This window comes from Petaurus breviceps, unplaced genomic scaffold (assembly GCF_028583685.1).
Source record: "Petaurus breviceps papuanus isolate PSGF00001 unplaced genomic scaffold, PetGlider_PUasm1.0 229, whole genome shotgun sequence".
NCBI lineage: Eukaryota > Metazoa > Chordata > Mammalia > Diprotodontia > Petauridae > Petaurus > Petaurus breviceps.
The window spans coordinates 29,543,963-29,561,253 of record NW_027185903.1 but is presented as its reverse complement, the minus strand read 5'-3'; the positions used below and the strand labels follow the sequence as shown (position 1 = coordinate 29,561,253).

Here is a 17,291-nt window from a genome sequence, read left to right as displayed (position 1 = left end):
TAAAAAGGTTTTAATACTTTTATTAGCAGAAAATTCCTAGTTCTCTCTTTTTTCAGAGTAGGGAAAAGAAGCAAGGTTCTATGGAGGCTGAAAAGTTTTAAGGACATCCCTGTCCTAATTCAAATAACCTGAAAAATTTGTCTTGACTCCTTTTGACTAAGAGAGGGAAAGAAACTGGCTCATGTTGAAAAATCAAAGATGCTTCTAAACTTAGCTAACTCAAAAACTAAGGCCTTCCTGATGTGAAATCTTTGTTTTTAAGATAAGGCTTAAGTTGGTAAAGGAAAAACTAAGGGTTAGTGAGAAAAATATTCAATTGTACTCAAGGCTTTTTAAAAGTTTAGCTAAAATATAATTTTAAACATGACTGGTTAAGGTTAATTAGGCATTCAGCAGCTTTCATAGTTGTTTTTTTTTTTGATGAGTTAGTTATAGAAAATGACTGGTTTTAAATCAACAGGTATTTGAATCAATTATAGGCAAAGTATATGACATCCTGCACTTTGGATTTTGTAATTGAGGTATTCCCTCCACATGATGGCAGCAGAGCAGAGGTGCATCTAGGGCTGTTTTCTAGGAAGTGAACAAATGTCTTTTAAATATTGAACTCACAAATTCATAGATACAGCATCAACAAACATCCCACTGGCCATAAATTTAGGCGACATAAAATAAGCTAGAATTACAGTTTAATGAATAGGTTCCTGCAAGTTTTTAATAGGCACAAAACCACTGAGGTGTCAGCAAGAGGGTTAGTTTGTATAACGTGAAGAAACATAAAAATAATTATAAAAGCTATTTGCATTTGCAAAAATTTTTTTGTTTTGTTAACTAGTATTTCTGACTTTAAGCAGTAAAAACTTACATAATCTTATAATGTGATATATTGATCAACTTAACTCCCTTTTATATTCATTTTGATGGAAAACAGTAAACAGATGTTAATATAAAACAGAAAATTTACAATTCCCTGATCCATTAGCATGTGCTAACAAATATGAGGGATGAAAGGACTAGGAAGGAAAACTTGTTCTGAAGCTACCTTAACAGATATAACCCACATGCACGTGCCTTAATGGTCAAATGAATCAGAGTAGCAATTCCACTCTGATGGAATCATAGAATTTCAAAGTTGGAAGTAACCTCTGGGGTCAATCCATACACAAAAGGAACCCCCAATATTATATCTCAATCCAGAATAAATAAGTTTAACTACCATTTTACTCTGTCTTATCACACAAACATACACCCATGCATGCAGTGCAAAATCATTTTGATTAGGAGAAAACAAAATAATAAATTCATGAAGAAAATGAGTAATTAAGTTACCTTTTCTAGTTTTTTAGCCTCAATGTGTCGCAGTACTTGTTCTCTCCAATCATGAGGGACTTTACTTTTTCCTGGAGGTTCTAACAAAGAATGCTCAGAACTGACTCTTGGATTTGGTCTTTTTGAAGGACTAGTCCGTGAATAATTAAAATCACTAACTGACATAGTTCTTTCTGGTATTTCATTAACAGAGGGTCGAGCACTCTGGGGCCGAGGTACATTTGGACCATCAATACTATAGGCTCTTGCAGAAAGGGGTCTCTGTGATCCTGACATCATCAGTGGAGCTCTCCCCGCTGAATGCAATTCTCGATATGTTAAATAATCTCCCTCAGGAATCTGAGGTCTCCTGGTGGGACCTGGTTCACCAAGATTTACAGAGGCTGTAGAGGAGATGCTACTTTGTCTCTGAAGTGTATTTCGGCCTACTGCAGGAACAAGTCTGTCATTTGGTGGGACTGCCCACATCTCCATGTGCCTTGCTGGTCCCATTCTTTGATGTAAGTTGTATGAAGCATTAGCTCGAACATTGTTATGGTTAGAGAAATTCATATTTGCAGAATGTTTAGCATAATTAGGGTTTTCTGTGCTTTCTGATCTAAGAAGACGTGGAGGAGGTAAACTGCCTTGATCAGCTTGGGCATTCTGTTTGGAGTGCCACAAAGTGTCCTTGACTGCAGCACTGCTACTGTACTGGACGTTATATTGTGGGGGACCATATATTTGAGGTGCAAACTGTGTACCAGATGTTCCAGAACTTCTTCCTATATTAACATTTTCTGGGTTGTGATTTGAATCAAACTTGTATATGGCTTTTGTACATGACATTAAGTCAGAAGATGAGGAGGAACCAGCAAATACTTGCAAAGGCTGATCATAGAGAAGTGTAGCTGACTTACTCCGGACTATGTTTTTTCCATCAACGCCAGATGAGACTGCTTTAACTGCTGAGTTTGGCTGCTGTGAACCGTTATCACTCAAAATTTCATATATTTTCAGTCCTCCAGTCTCCATATTTGTTATACTATGAGATTTTATAACAGCTCCTACTGGTCCACTTCGTTGCGGGGACAAATCTTCAGTACTTTTGGAAGCACACACATCTACAAAAGGCTCGGAATCAAGGCCAGGGTCCTTCAGTTGTGCAGTCCTCTGAGAAGACTCTGCAAGGTCTACAGGATGTCCATTAAGCTTCTTTATAGCATCTACATTTGGAGACTCATTTCCGTTTTCCAAGGGCTCAGCTTCTTCTTGAGCATCATTAATGAAAAGGCCTTTTCCTGATCCTACTTCGTGGGTTATCTTTGATCTTTCCATTGTATCTGATCGAAATGTACTATTAATTGTAAGTTTGTTAAGATTTCTGTTGATTTGGTCTAATTTTTGAGAATCTTCAGTAGTGGTTTTTTTTAGATCAACATCCTTCTCTAATAGAGCCAATCTTTCTTCAATGTTCAAATCGTACTCAGTCAAACTGAAAATTTTTTTCTCATGGACTTTGCCTTTTTCTTCTGTTGAGTTGCTTAAATCACTACCATTCTGCAAAAGGTTATTAAAGTTTTCATCTTCTTGCCTAAAACAAAGAACAATTCTTTGAGATGACAAAATACAGCTTTTATAAATGTTCGCAATTAAGATCTAATTAATCATTTGTCTTCAGTTTTTAAAAATCAAAAGTATAAAGTCAGATTAAAGCAATAATATAAATCTACAAGCTGTTATCAATAAGCTGCTGTCACATAAATCTGTGTGAAGTAAGAAACAAAAAGGACTTAATTTCCTCTGTTTTTACTTCATTGGTGAATAAACTAAAGTCATGAAATGCTATAAAATGAGACATTTTAATGGAGAAAAGGGACAAATGTCTTCATGAGGTTAAGAGACTGCCATCTCATACTTTTATAATATTAATGAGAAAAAAAATCATGGAAAACTGCTGGATCCTCAAATTATTCATGTCAAATAGAATCAGTATGTCAATAAGTAGATGATAAAATTAGCAACTAATAGCCTAAATAATTTTCTAAAGATCTATAACAGAGAATACAAGGAAACAAGTCTTTTAACTCCATATTACTATGCTGTACTTAATTGCCCACAAATGTTGTTCCAAAATTATACAAGATATATGCTTATATAATCAAATAAATAAAATACCTGTACAGTCTTAACAAGAACATTCATATTAATGATCTCCAAAACATTCTTTGGTAGCTTATATGCCTTTAGGCAGCATAGAATAAAACAAATATTTTTTAATAATATGCCACCAGGGAACTAGCACCATAGAATTATAGTAATAGCTCTTTTACTTAGCTTTTACTTCACTGAATGACATAATTCATAAAAGAGTATAAACATTTGCATATAAAACAATAAATCGAACAGTAAAATTCATAGGTCAGTCACACTGTTGCTGAATCAAAATCCCTATTTTGTGGCAAATGAAAGGAACAATTTCCATCTCTGCTTAAATAATAGTGCAGGATGAGAGTCAATATGTGAAATGTATACAGATATGCTTCCCTCTAGATAAGGTTTTTAACCTGGGACCCACATATAAAAGGGGCTGTTTTGGGGGTTCTCTATCCCTATGGATGGGAAAATATTATATCTTTATTTTCATTAACTGCTTATGTCTCTTTTTAAAACTATTCAAATCAAATGATTCAAAACAGTTTTTCTTCAGAATGCCTGAAAAATAAAGACTATAATTTAGTAGTAAAATACTATGTAGTATTAACTCAATGTGAGTAAAAAATTTTAGTTCAATGGTTGTCAGGCTTTGGTGTTTAAATTAAACAGCTCTTTCTCTCTTGCATCAGTGTTTAACTGGTACATTAATTAACATGGCCTTAAAATTATTTTCATTATTTATTATTACTAGGTCAAAATTACTATGTCCTCTACACTTTGTTTTTAAAAAGTCACATTAATAAACACCAATGTAAAGAAACTATTAATCACCTCTTAATCACTCTTTAAAAGAGCTTGACTAACAAAATTTTCCCCTTAGTTATACTGACTATAAAGCTCAACAAGTAATGATGGCCAATCATGATATGACTTTGATTTAATAATTCATGATATTTCCCTTTCCCACAAATCCTTTTAAATTTGGAAATTTAAAAAGAAAAAAAAAAACACTTTTTTTGGTCAGAATTTGCTAGACTGGCTTATTAATAGCACACCAGGCAGATGCACTGGCTAACTATTTAACTGTCTGTTCCATTTTGGCTATCTATACCTAGTTTAAGAGCAACGTGTCCTTTAGTCATATAAAAGGCACTAACAAGACTAAAAACTTATATGTACAGTTAGTGATAAAATAAAGAAATCATACAAGTAATTCTTTGAAAAACTTTATAGCATTTAGCAGTAGTGGGCCTTAATTTTTGAGCATTATTTTTATTTACTATCTTATGACATATAAACCATTTTTTTTCTAAAGATGACCACATACCTTATTTTGGAAATAACAGCAATATGTGTTTCTTTCAATGGAGAGCACAATGAAATGTCTTGGCTACTATCAGTATTAAGAGAAACTGAATCTGACATTCGAGACGGAGAGGAGCAATTGCTGTTATTTTGGTTGCTGTTGTGCGTGGCTTCATCTGATAAAGAATCAGTATCCTTATCATCTGCAAAAAAATTTATCAGATCAGTACAACATACTACAATGTGATTTTAGAGCATTAAAAAAAAAAACAATTACATTCATATGTTTCTCTTATTTGTGGGGGAAAAATCTTCATAGATAAGAGCAAGTAGTTTATAAAAGAAAACTGTAAAAATTCTATTTTATTCATATAAAAACTAAGAAACAACAAGTCACTGACCATACTTACTTGTTAAAAAAAACATTCTAATTGTTACTAATCAAGTAATAATGCTATTGTATGTACATTTCCAAAATGTCACTAAATATATTATAACATCTATTACATATTCTTTCTAATTCTGCTTATAAATCATATTGCAGTGAGAGAAAACTGTAAACATATAATACAGAGGGCATCAAGGATGGCAGTTGAGAATAACACTGGAGATGATCAGTAAGTCACATGATACAATATTAATACTCATGTCCTATGCTATAAATAGAGACTATGATAATGAATAATGTGAGAGGGCTTAACTCAAGCAGATAAAATGGACTTTAATGTCACTGAGTTCTCAAACAAATATGCATAATATCATCCTCCTAATGATCCAGGTTCACAACCTTAATATCAGGCTCACATTCATCCCCACACATCCAGATCTGCTGTCAAATAGTATCATGGCTATTTTTACGTCTACTATCACATGGCCCCATTCCTCTAATCAGAACTAGTACCCAGGTCAGGCCCTCACCTTTCACCTGACATATTACAATAACCTTCCCTTTGGTTTCCCTACTTCAAGTCTGTCTCTTTCCTAGAGTGTGGATCTGACCAAGTCATCTCACACTGACCACACTTACCCACTAGACTCAACTGGTTCCTTCTTATCTCTAGGATCAAATATAAATCCTTCGGTTTCTGAAGCCCTTCACAACTTTACTTGGCTCCTTCCTACCTTTCCAGTCTTGTTACACATATGCTCTGATATAGCCATACAGCCTACCTGATAGCATACACAAACACCCACACCCACACCCACTCATACATTCTGTATGTCCCATCTATCTCTGCCCTCTCCCCCCATACCTCCAACGTTTTTTGTTACTCCCTTTAAGACTTAGCAAGCTTTCCTGGGTACTCTCTTTCCATGCCCCCACCTACACCAGTCCTGTCCCTATGAAGTTACTTTTCATTTGCACTGTATATATCTTTTATGTACATGGTTACTTATGTGTTTTTGCATTTCTTTGCACCCACATTGCTCAGCACAGTGCTTGGTAAACAGTAAATGCTTAATAACTGCTTGTTGACCTGAATGGAATTGTTAGTGCCAACGCTCTAATAATGAAAGATTACTGCGTTTTTTGCACACATATGTCTCCCTTTTAGATCTTCTGTCTTCTTGTTGGACTACCAGCTGCTACTTCTCATTGCTGTCAGGGTTACTACAGCAATGCCATTTCCCCTTTTTGTTTTACTGTTTCTAATCTGAAAGTGACCCGGTCACACTGAATATGATCAGGGCAGATACTTAACCTTTATGTATCCCAGGCAACTCTCTAACAGTAAAAATTGCAGAGCAAGGACAATCTGCTTTGTAGTGGCAATTTCTATACCAGGCTTTAACAGGTTTTTATTTTATTCTTTTTAAAAACCCAAATGTCCTGGGAAAAAAGAATACCAAACTTGTTAGAACTGTATGTAAACAACAGGAGGAAGCTATGAAGTGCTCTTTAAAGAGTAAATCATAAGGATTTTAATGTATGAATCCTGTGACATCTATTCTGATTTCTAAAAAAGTCTTTTTTCTCTATTTTCTTCCTTATTCTTGGCTATATTCTGGATAGATGAAGTAGAGATTTACAGGATCTTTGTGAAATTTCTGAATTTTCTGTTCCTTTATATCAATTGTAAGATTTGTAAATATTTGGCCTGCTATGGTAACTACTTGTAAAACCATTTCTGTTTTCTTCTGATACTTTCATCAAGAATGCTTTTGACAAGGGCAGCTAGGTGGTGAAGTGAATAGAGCACGGGCCCTGTAGTCAGGAGGACCTGAGTTCAAATCCGACCTCAGACACTTAACACAGAAACTAGCTGTGTGACCTCGGGTAAGTCACTTAACCCCAATTATACTGCCTTCTCCCCTCCAAAAAGCAACCCCCCCCCCCCAAAAAACGCCTTTGGCACAAGTACATCCACAGAGAAGGTAATGAGACATATTTCCAACACAGAAGGAGGGTGGAGGGATTATATCATCTCTGTATTGAAAGTTTTTCTCTAACTGATTTTCTTTGTTACAAGGGACAGTTCAGTCTGGGGAATGACTGGGTTGTAAAGACAAAAACTGTTAATAAAACATTTTTTAAAATAGAATTGAATCAAGGCAAGACTCTATCAGCACTTCTGCTTTCAGCAGAGATAGAAATGGAGGAGAAGAGGGGTAGGATGACAACACAATTAGATCGTTTAGGTGTATAATCAAATTACATCAGGCCTCTTTGCATGCTTTGTAATCTGGCTTATAAATTTATAATCTTTAGTAGGCAATCTGTAGGTCACAGTGTTACTTTTCTTCCTCCCTCAAATAATCTCAGTCATGTTCCTCCCCTCCACCCTAGTTCGTGGATTTCTACAATAGAGTACATATTCTCAATATATTGGACTATTTTCACTTCCCTTTTATCTGGTCTTTTGGTTTTCTTTCTTTCTTTTGCTTTTTGGACAGGAGAAGGCAGGGCAATTGGGGTTAAGTGACTTGCCCAAGGTCACATGGCTAGTAAGCATTAAGTATCCGAGGCTGGATTTGAACTCAGGTCCTCCTGACTCCAGGGCCAGTGCTCTATTCGCTGCACTACCTAGCCACCCCTGGTCTATTAGCTTTCATCAAGACAGATGCTTATATTTGCTTTCTCAGGTATGAGTGAGGGGTGAAAAGGGTATGACCTCAGGCAGCAGCTGTAAGTAGAGGAAAAGGACCATAGAAGAGATGTTGTAGAAGTAGTAAAGTTAAGATCTGACAAGAGATCACATATGTTGGGTGTGAGGAGCTGAACTGAAACCAAGACTTCAAGCCTAGGTGATAAACCTCCTGAGGTAATAACTGTACTAAAGAGCTCAACTGATATTAAAAATAATTACTCTCAATTCATCTAGTAAGGGTCAAATTGTAAATAATTTAAGATGCTGAAGAATTGTGTATAAATACCTTTTATAAAAGCCTTGGTATTTAAAAGAGTAAGCCCTCAATTATTTGGGAAGAAAAAGAAAAAAAAACTTACTGAAAAATGTCTCCCAGGTAAGGGTTCATAATAACTGAAGTATTTTTTCTTTTAGTATAATTAGTTTAAGTCAGGATGACTTACTCCTGGTAAGTAACCTAGTAAGGCAGGTTCTAGCTATATACGACACAGCTTTCTAGCTAGTGACCCTAGGTCAAGTCACTAAAACTCCCTATGTGCCACAGGCAACTCTATAGGAATCATTTACTAAGACATTATTTTTAGAATTTCTTAACATTGACTAAATAATAGGTCTTTAATAGTTACAACAACTATTACAATAGTTAATAGTTATAACACTAACTTGCAAAAGTGATTCAGGGAGAATTACTAAACATCATTTTATAAAATTTTCTTCTTTACACATCCAGTAAATCACATAAGAGAAAGAGTAGGAAGTTAGGAAAAACTTAGATAAATGAATAAATTTCCTGGAGATGAATTGACATAACCTTTCCTTAAAGTGAGGAAGGCAAGGAATCAAAACTTTTAGAGAAGCAAATTATAAATCTCAAATCCCAACTAAATCAAGTTTTTAAAGTAATGTCATTACTTTAAATTATATTATACTCATAAAATCTCAATGGTACATATCCCCAACCATTTATTCTTGGTATTCTGTTTCAACATCTAACCTTTTTTGTTATTGCTAAGTGCCACCACTTTTGGCTGATTAATGGAAGTTTCAATTAATGGTGGTCGCATCTCTGCCATTTTCATCTCTTCATCAGAAGAAAGTTCTTCAGACTCCTGTTTAAAAAGGAAAAATATTAACTTAAACTTCTACTTGAGTTTCTTAAGAACTTTTCAAATTAAATGTATGGTTATCAAGGTAAAAGAACTACAAAAATAGAGAAGAATGCCTGACACGATTTGAGTTATTGTGATATACAATGATACAACTACAAGCATCAGTAACCTTTAGCACACATGGCAAAAGGCCCACTGGCTACTTCTCCTTGCAAACCAAACAGATGGTGACAAAACAGGTCCTAACCCAAATGAGGTGGTCAGTGAAATCTCTCTGGTGCCTTCTTACTTCTATACTTGACCTTCCTACTTATAAGAGGCCTCTTTTTTTTCTAGTCCTCCCTCTCCACCTTGCTCAATACTCTTTGAGGTTATTTATGCTCCCTGAAGGTCCCTCTATAGGACTTGCCTTTCCTCAAACTCCAAAATGACCCCTTTACTTATTCTTGTATGGATAATCAAAAATATGCTAAACTTCAAAACACATTTTTTGTTATTTCAAAACATATTTTGGTAGTTGCAAGGAAGGACATTTAATTGCATCATACTGATATTGCTTTCTCCTTGCTTTCAGCTGAAATAGGTGAAATAGCAAAGGCAACTTCCCAAGCACAGCCACTCTCCATTTTATTCAGTGACAAACTGAGAACAGAGAAAATCAAAATACAGCATTTACAAGTGTAATCCAAGCACTGCTCCATCCCTGGGCAGTACATTCATTTAGTCAATCCCAAAGACCCTCTTCTCAAATGGAGATTAGTTTACAATCATAAACAAAGTACATTCATCTGGTCAGTCACAGAGCACAAAAAAAAGTCAAGTTTCCCACTCCTGGATCACAAATGAATTATAATTACCATCAGTTAACACCAAGCACCTTCTCAATAGGGGCAGTAGAGAGCACAAAGGCCATCTACCCCTGAGTTACAAGGTTAAGATACCATCACAGCATTTAATACCCAGAGAGGTCTTTTCTTCATCTTGACCCGAGGCAAGTTCTCAGCAATCTCTGTTCCGGGGGAGACAATGCTTAACAAGGCCACAAGATATATTGCCAGTGTCATTAATTCATTCTCTGTCTACAGAACAGTCCTAGGACCCCTGAAAACATTAGCAAGACTCTCTTCCAGGATTTCTGTAAACATACAACAAGAAAATCCTTCTTCAGGGCTTCTGAACCAACAGCAAGGTTCCAGAACCTCTGCAACAACAGCACTGTCCTTCACCAGTGGATGCAATTCACTCTCTGTCTGCAGAACAGTCTCTGGACTCCTGAACCAACAGCAAGGTTCCAGGACCTCTGCAACAACAGCTCTGTCCTTCACCAGTGGACAAATCTGGTAAAACAACTTCTAAACAGACAAAGTACCGGTATCACAGCAATGTCTCCTCAGTCCTTGGCAGCTCCGGGTGGCAGCTCTCAGAAGTCCTAGGCAGCTCAAACTGGCCCTCAGCAATCCTCTCCCTCTCTCTGCCTCCACGATGCTGCTTCCAAAAATTCTTCTGCCTCTCTTCCTCTGCTTGTGCTTCTCCAAATCCTTGGTACCAGCTCCTCCCAGTTCATCCCTCTCTTTTAATATCAACAAGTCCATCCCTCAAGTGGGATTCACAAGCTCTAGGTTTTAACACTCAACCCGAAAACCAAGCCAATACAGAGGGATTTAATACTTTAATTTAATAATATTTAATAACAATAGGTGAAATAAAAACTACACTGGTTGTCCAGTATTTTAGAATGTTAGACTATTAAACTTCTGTCAAACTGCTTATCTTCTTTACATTCAAGTACAAGAATAAAATCCAAGCTGAAAACAACTAAGTTTAAAGCAATATTATGATCCATTAGCAGTCATGTTAACTCCCATATACTGTTGGTTCTATATTATCAACACTTCTGTGCTTAAGGGCAACAAATAAAATACGACATTAAAGGAACTCCCCTTATCACTACTGCAGAAAAGTCAACACAGACAGTGTCATACCTCAAGCAAGTCCTCTTGGTTGACAATCTTCTTTGTGTTCTCAGAAGTTTTACCCTGGGGGATCATTTGTGGACTTCCAGCACTGTTCTCACCTTCAGGCTCACTGATCTTTTGTACACAGTTTCCCATTATATACTTTTCTCTATCTTCTGTTTTGCTTTTTATTGGAGTAGTTTCTGAAGTCTAATAAAAGAAAACAAAAACACAAATAAGTTTGGTTCAAAATTCAAGTAAGAATTTTAAAATTAATATCTCATTTTAGGAGGAAAATATCATCAATATTAAAATGGATTTTTTTATGCTTCAATGAATGAAAATACATTGTATGAAAACTAAAAAATTAGTGGTCCTAAGTTACTTGTCATGCTTTGCTTCAGGATATAAAAAAGGCTATATGTACCATTACCTCTTGGTCTTTTGGGTTATGGGTAACGCAGAAATCAAAACAACTTTTTCTTTCTGCAATGTATATTCCCTCCAGGTAAATTATTTAGGTTGTATGATCCTTGCTGGCAAAGCTGATAAAGGATCTATTAATCTCATTATATAAATCAAAGGCTGAGAATGTGCAGAACTGCCCTGACTTTTGTTAAGAATGTTTCATCAAGACTGTATTTGACATGGCTGATTAGTAAGAATTAGGGCTAAATAACTAACTTTTTGTAAAAACTTATATCCCATGTTCCTGAAAAGAAAAGTATGAATATTTTTCTTTTTTAGATATAATTTAAATGTATTAAATGAATTTACAATTTTAAAAGGAAACCTAGGGAATGAAGAGCTGCTCTTTAATTTGAATTTAAAAACAAATATCAGTTTTGCTTAAAGTGAGCAACAAAATTTACTGTTATGAAATAAAATTCTACAACTAATTTCCTACAAACATGAAACTACACATTAAATTATCAAGTGTAGTGTTTTTACTTTTAAGCTGCTCAAAACAATACAATTATACCAAAATAGTTAAACAAATAGTTGTATAGCACCTATTGAGAATGGTGTATGTCCAGGAATATGGGAAAAGGTACACATGGATGGGTGAGTGGGAGATTTAAATACTAGTGTGAGTAAATACAACTACCTCAAGACATAATCAGATCTACAAAGAAAGCTGGGTTCCCTCAGGTCTCATAAGAGATCTTAAATAGCTACCTATACCACATCAGTGAGTTCTTTACTTGAGGATGACATCATTAAAACATTAGCAAATTAAGTTATTGAAACAGCACAGGAGTGCACTTGGCATATATGCTTGAGATGGGTATTTCAGGATGAGCAAATAGCAATGTTACAAAAAAGCAACCACAGCAGGCATTGGTAATCAATGAAATGAGATTAGCTTTTCCCCTTCTTCACCCCAACACTATTACTTATGACAATTTTTGCTGATCACCCCTCTATCAGTGAGTTGCTTTACTCAGGCACACAAGTTGGCACAACTCTGACATATTTCTTTTCGAAAGCCGTTAATTTCTGAAATACTAGAATTCTGTAGGTTGTTGCTAGCCCCCCTCCCCACAACCCCAACAACATTCTCCCTCTCTACTCATGCCCTTCTCTCAGATGAGCAGTTGCAGGAGCAGACTTGGAGGCCTGAAGTGTAAAGGTAAATTTAGTTTGATATGAAGGATAATTATACCAACTGTCATCTAAAAAAAAAAAAGATTAAGCAGGTTTTTGTTTCTCTTTCAGAACTCCAAAGTGACTTATTTCTCTCACCTTTACACCAACATCTCTTATGGTATTTTGCTGATCATCATGTGACTGTGAATCTTTCCCAGAGTTCTCAGTCATTTCTTCCTCTTTTAATCTATGGACAATTGTTTGAACTGTTTTGACCATATTTTTAAGTTCATCTGGATATGGTGTTGGATATCTCTTCAGATTTCCCTCCTACACGTATAAGGAAATAAAAATGAAACCATATAAAAACACCAACAGTTTTATTGTGATAAAATGAAATTTATCTTTTGTGTGTTACAAAGATTATGCTTCAAAATGTTAAAGTTGAATTAGCTAATACTCAAAAATTAATCTTTTTTTTTCTTTTAAGCAATCAGGGTTAAGTAACTTGCTCAAGGTTACACGGCCAGTTATTTCTGGGTGTGGTGCTGAGTATCTGAGCCCAGATTTGATCCCCAGGTCATCCCGACACTGGGTCTGGTGCTCTTACTCGCTGAGCCACCTGGCTGCCCCTAAGCAATTGGGGTTAAGTAACTTGCTCAAGGTTACACAGCCAGGTGTTTCTGGGTGGGTGCTAAGTGTCTGAGTCTGGGATTTGATCTCCAGGTCATTCCAACACTGGAGCCGGTGCTCTTCCTCTGTGCTACCTGGCCACTCCTCAAAAATTAATCTTATCACAAAATAGTAAATCATTTCAAAAGACATTAAAATGCAAATTCATAATTTCTCTAAAAAAACCCCAAGGGGTGGCAAGGTGGCACAGTGAATAGAGCACCAGCCCTGGAGCCAGGAGGACCTGAGTTCAAATCCAGCCTCAGACACTTAACACTTACTAGCCATGTAACCTTGGGCAAGTCACTTAACCCCAATTGCCCTGCCTTCCCCCCTCCATAAAGCAAAAAAAACAACAACCCCCAAAACAAAAAACAAAACCAAAAATACCCCCAAAGCATAACTGACTTTCAATTGTCCCTTTCTTTCTGGAGGGAAGTGAATGAAGATAGACGACTCCAAGTTACATATAAACAACTTCACGCTTCAAGGATTAATATGTATACATTCTTTGTGCCAGTGTCCAAATACTTTCTGACTTATTTTTTATAATTTACTGGGATCTGGGTTAGTTCATGATGTGCTATAAATTAAGATTTGCCTCTAAAAATTTTAAGCATATTGACAAAGATTTTTGGTAATACACTTATAAAATATCAATTTTGTTACTTAAATTCTATTACTTCTATTGCTCAACAACTAAAACAGAAGACTACAGAAAAAGAAAATTCAAGGTGAAAATAACAACTCTAGCTCATACTAATTTCTCTCTTCTTTTAACTCATAATAGTTGTCTATAGCACCCAGTTGCTTTTCACTCATTCCAGTTGTGCAAGGACTTCCAATAAGATTGGAAGTTCCTTGAGGGATTCTCTTTTTCAATCTCCTAACTACTCAGGACAGTGTTAGGCACATGGTATTGAATAAATACTTACTGATTTAACTTCACATTTGGAAAGAGAAGAAGAAATACTAACCCTGGGAGGTGCCTCCCTTTCATCTTTGTCTTCATCACATTCAAATGCCACTTGAGCCCGCTGCTTCCTTTGTTCCTCCCACAAAGAAGGATTGAAACTTTCATTATCTGATATGAACATAACTAAAGAGAAAGGGGGGGGGGAGAAACAGTAAGTATTATTTACTATGATTATAGGAAATCATTTCTTACTCATTTTTTTGAGTAATTCATGTAAATATATGTCTAAGTCAGTCAAAGTTAAGCCAGGCCAGAAGCCTCAGGTCATCAGCTGTACATGTCTTTCATGATAATGTAGACACAAATTCTGATTCAGAGAAAACCTCCCTAAAGCTGTATTTGTCTCAGGGTTCTATTATCACATTCCTGAATGGAGATGGTCAACTGTAACAAATTCCATATACTGCTTTCATACTGTAGCTTATTAAAGAGAGATATGATGGTATTTAAGTTATTTCACTCAGGTTTTTGGACTTTGCAAATACTAATATTGTATATAAATGTATATTATATGATGCTTAGAGAATACAAAATATACCATATAATATGTAGGAAAGTTTTATGAAGATAAGAAGTCACAGGATCATGCAAACACAGGTTTTGGAATTGGAAATTACCTGCGAGGTCACAGTATCATGGATTTAGAATTGGGAGTCCTGAGAGATGAAAGAGGGCAGCACTTAGGGTCAGATCACCTGGAATAGATTCCTGACTTTGCTACCTACTACCTTGGACAAACCTCTGTTTCCTCAATTGTATTGTTAGGAGTGGATGAACACCATGGCGCATTCCCATTATAAATCTATGACTTGCAGAGGTCATGTTGTCTAGTGCTTTTGTTAAAGCACATAATAACATAAATATAAACAGATTATATTGTGTCTAACTACATCTTGAAATCATATATACAGAATAAGGAAGATTTCAATTAATGCAGCCTTTTCACAGCTTTCCATTTATAATTTATTAAAATATTTTGCAGACTTATTGTGTCCTAAGAATTCATCAGTCTGAAGTCAATCTGGTGATAGATATATTTCTCTGAACTTAGTTATATTTGTCCACAGATGGTAGATATATTATTTGTCACCAGACTCACAGAGTAATTCTATGTTTCATATTAGCAGCTAAAGTACCCATTAAAAAAGTCAAGTAAAAAATAAAAATCAATACAAAATGTAAACATGTATAGGTTTTGTTTATTTAGCAGGACATTAGAGGCAGCATAGAGCTGAGTAATGGGATTTTCTTGATTAAAAGCAAAGCAAAAGGATACGCTAAAAATTTGGTTAAGAAAAAAAGGGAAGAGGAATTCCTAAGGATTAATTAACATTACTTCCTCCTATTACAATGGGCATTGTAAAATTAGGTCCTAGCTTGTCTTTCCAATAGAAAACAAATTATTCATATAGAGAAAACTAAAAGACATTACTGTACCTGAAAGAAGTTAATATAAAATCTTTAATTTCCTTATTGTTAAATACAGTCAAATCCAATCTAAATTATTACTGTCAATAGTTTAAAGAATCCAAATCATCAGATAATATAATTGGTTGTGTATTTTGGACATACACTCATCTTTTCCTTCCCTCTTATTTCCAAAACCATACCAAGAGGGGCCTTCTGACAAAGAATTGGAAAGGCTATAGAATTGCAGGGAGGAGGGAATTGGTTTTAATTATTTTGCTTAAGGCTGTTTTTTTTCTTTTTGTATTCTTGGTTTCTTTCTCATGTTATGTTTGCACTAGTGGAAATGACTTTAAAGGTGAGACCTTTGTCATATAACTTACTGAAAGCAGTTTAAAACTAGACACACATACTCACACACACATACTCTCTCTCTCTCTCTTTCACCAAGTATCAATTTCTTTCATGCTGATTCAATGTCAATCTAAACACTGTCCATTTTATATAACTCAAATATTTCTTTAAAAAAATTTTTTTTTAATTTTTTTGGAGGGGGGGAGAGCAAGACAATTGTGGTTAAGTGACTTGCCCAAGGTCAAACAGCCAGTAAGTGTTAAGTGTCTAAGGCTGAATTTGAACTCAGGTCCTCCTGATTCCAGGGCAGTTGCTCTATTCACTGCGCCCCCTAGCTGTTACGACTCAAGTATTTCTAAGTTATATGGGAAGCATGTTCAGGATTAAAGTGTTTGGGATTTAAAAGGTTTTTCTAAGAGTTAAAAAGAACATCTTTGTTGAACTGGAATTTAACAAGATATAAAGAGCCAACATTTACATCACATATTAATAATAAAAGATATTTATAGCAGGATTGATATACTTTGATGATTTGTAAAGTGTTTCCCATACATTGTTGCTTTTGGTAATCAGAATAATCAATTATGTTGATAGGTTATCATCATTTTACAGGTGAAGAAACTGAGACCATTTGACTGGTTATGTGTCCTGTCTAAGATCACACAGCTGATGTCAGGTTTGAACTCAGGTCTTCTAATTTGAAAACAGTGAGTGTTTTTTTTCCCACTATAGTAACTACCCCAGCATGATAGTAGTTGTCAACTACCTGAAGAGCTGTCAAATGGAAGAGGGATTAAATGCACTGTCTGAACTTAAAGGGCAGAACTAAGAGTAATGGGAAAAAGTAGCAAGGAAAAAATTTAGGTCTGGCAGGCTGCCTTGGAAGGTAGTAGTAGATTTCCTCTCACTGAAAGTATTCAAATAGGAATTGTCAACAGGCAATCACAACGTCAGGAGACTTATGTGAAAACCAGGTTTATTACAAGACAAATGAACATGCATGTGGAACAGAAAAGGTTCCCAGTCTTTTTACTGAACTTTACATTTGTATAATAGCAGGCAAAGTGGGGGGGGGGCGCAAAGGTGGGGAAAAAGACAAGACCACTCTGCACCAGGAGTAAGGTGAGGGCAAAAGCCTCATTCTCTTCCCTTGGGAACTACTAGACTCTGAAGTCAGGAGGGTCCGATTATCTGCAAAGGACCCCAGCTACACAAGGATTATCCCAGCCTGACATAGACTGGCTGGTACCTATCTTGCCTCCCAAGGAGTCCAACTTGGGATGCAACAACAAATTATGTCAGTTCAGGGGGAGCTTTGTTCTTGACATATTCAGGGCCTCCTGCATGTTTTGGGTTCAGGGTTTCTGGA

At 35.7% G+C, this 17,291-nt stretch overlaps 1 protein-coding gene across 6 annotated transcripts in view; it reads right to left on the bottom strand.

Moving 5' to 3' along the window:
• ERBIN (erbb2 interacting protein) overlaps positions 1–17,291 on the bottom strand; it is a 188,206-nt gene that overhangs the window by 28,059 nt on the left and 142,856 nt on the right. For all 6 annotated transcript variants that reach the window (XM_069096431.1, XM_069096432.1, XM_069096433.1 and 3 more), the window contains exons 17-22: positions 14,163–14,284; positions 12,670–12,843; positions 10,951–11,133; positions 8,854–8,968; positions 4,793–4,973; positions 1,330–2,902 (exon numbers count right to left, since the gene is read on the bottom strand). In XM_069096431.1, the coding sequence (XP_068952532.1) occupies positions 1,330–2,902; positions 4,793–4,973; positions 8,854–8,968; positions 10,951–11,133; positions 12,670–12,843; positions 14,163–14,284 (2,348 nt within the window). The remainder of the gene's footprint in view (positions 1–1,329; positions 2,903–4,792; positions 4,974–8,853; positions 8,969–10,950; positions 11,134–12,669; positions 12,844–14,162; positions 14,285–17,291) is intronic.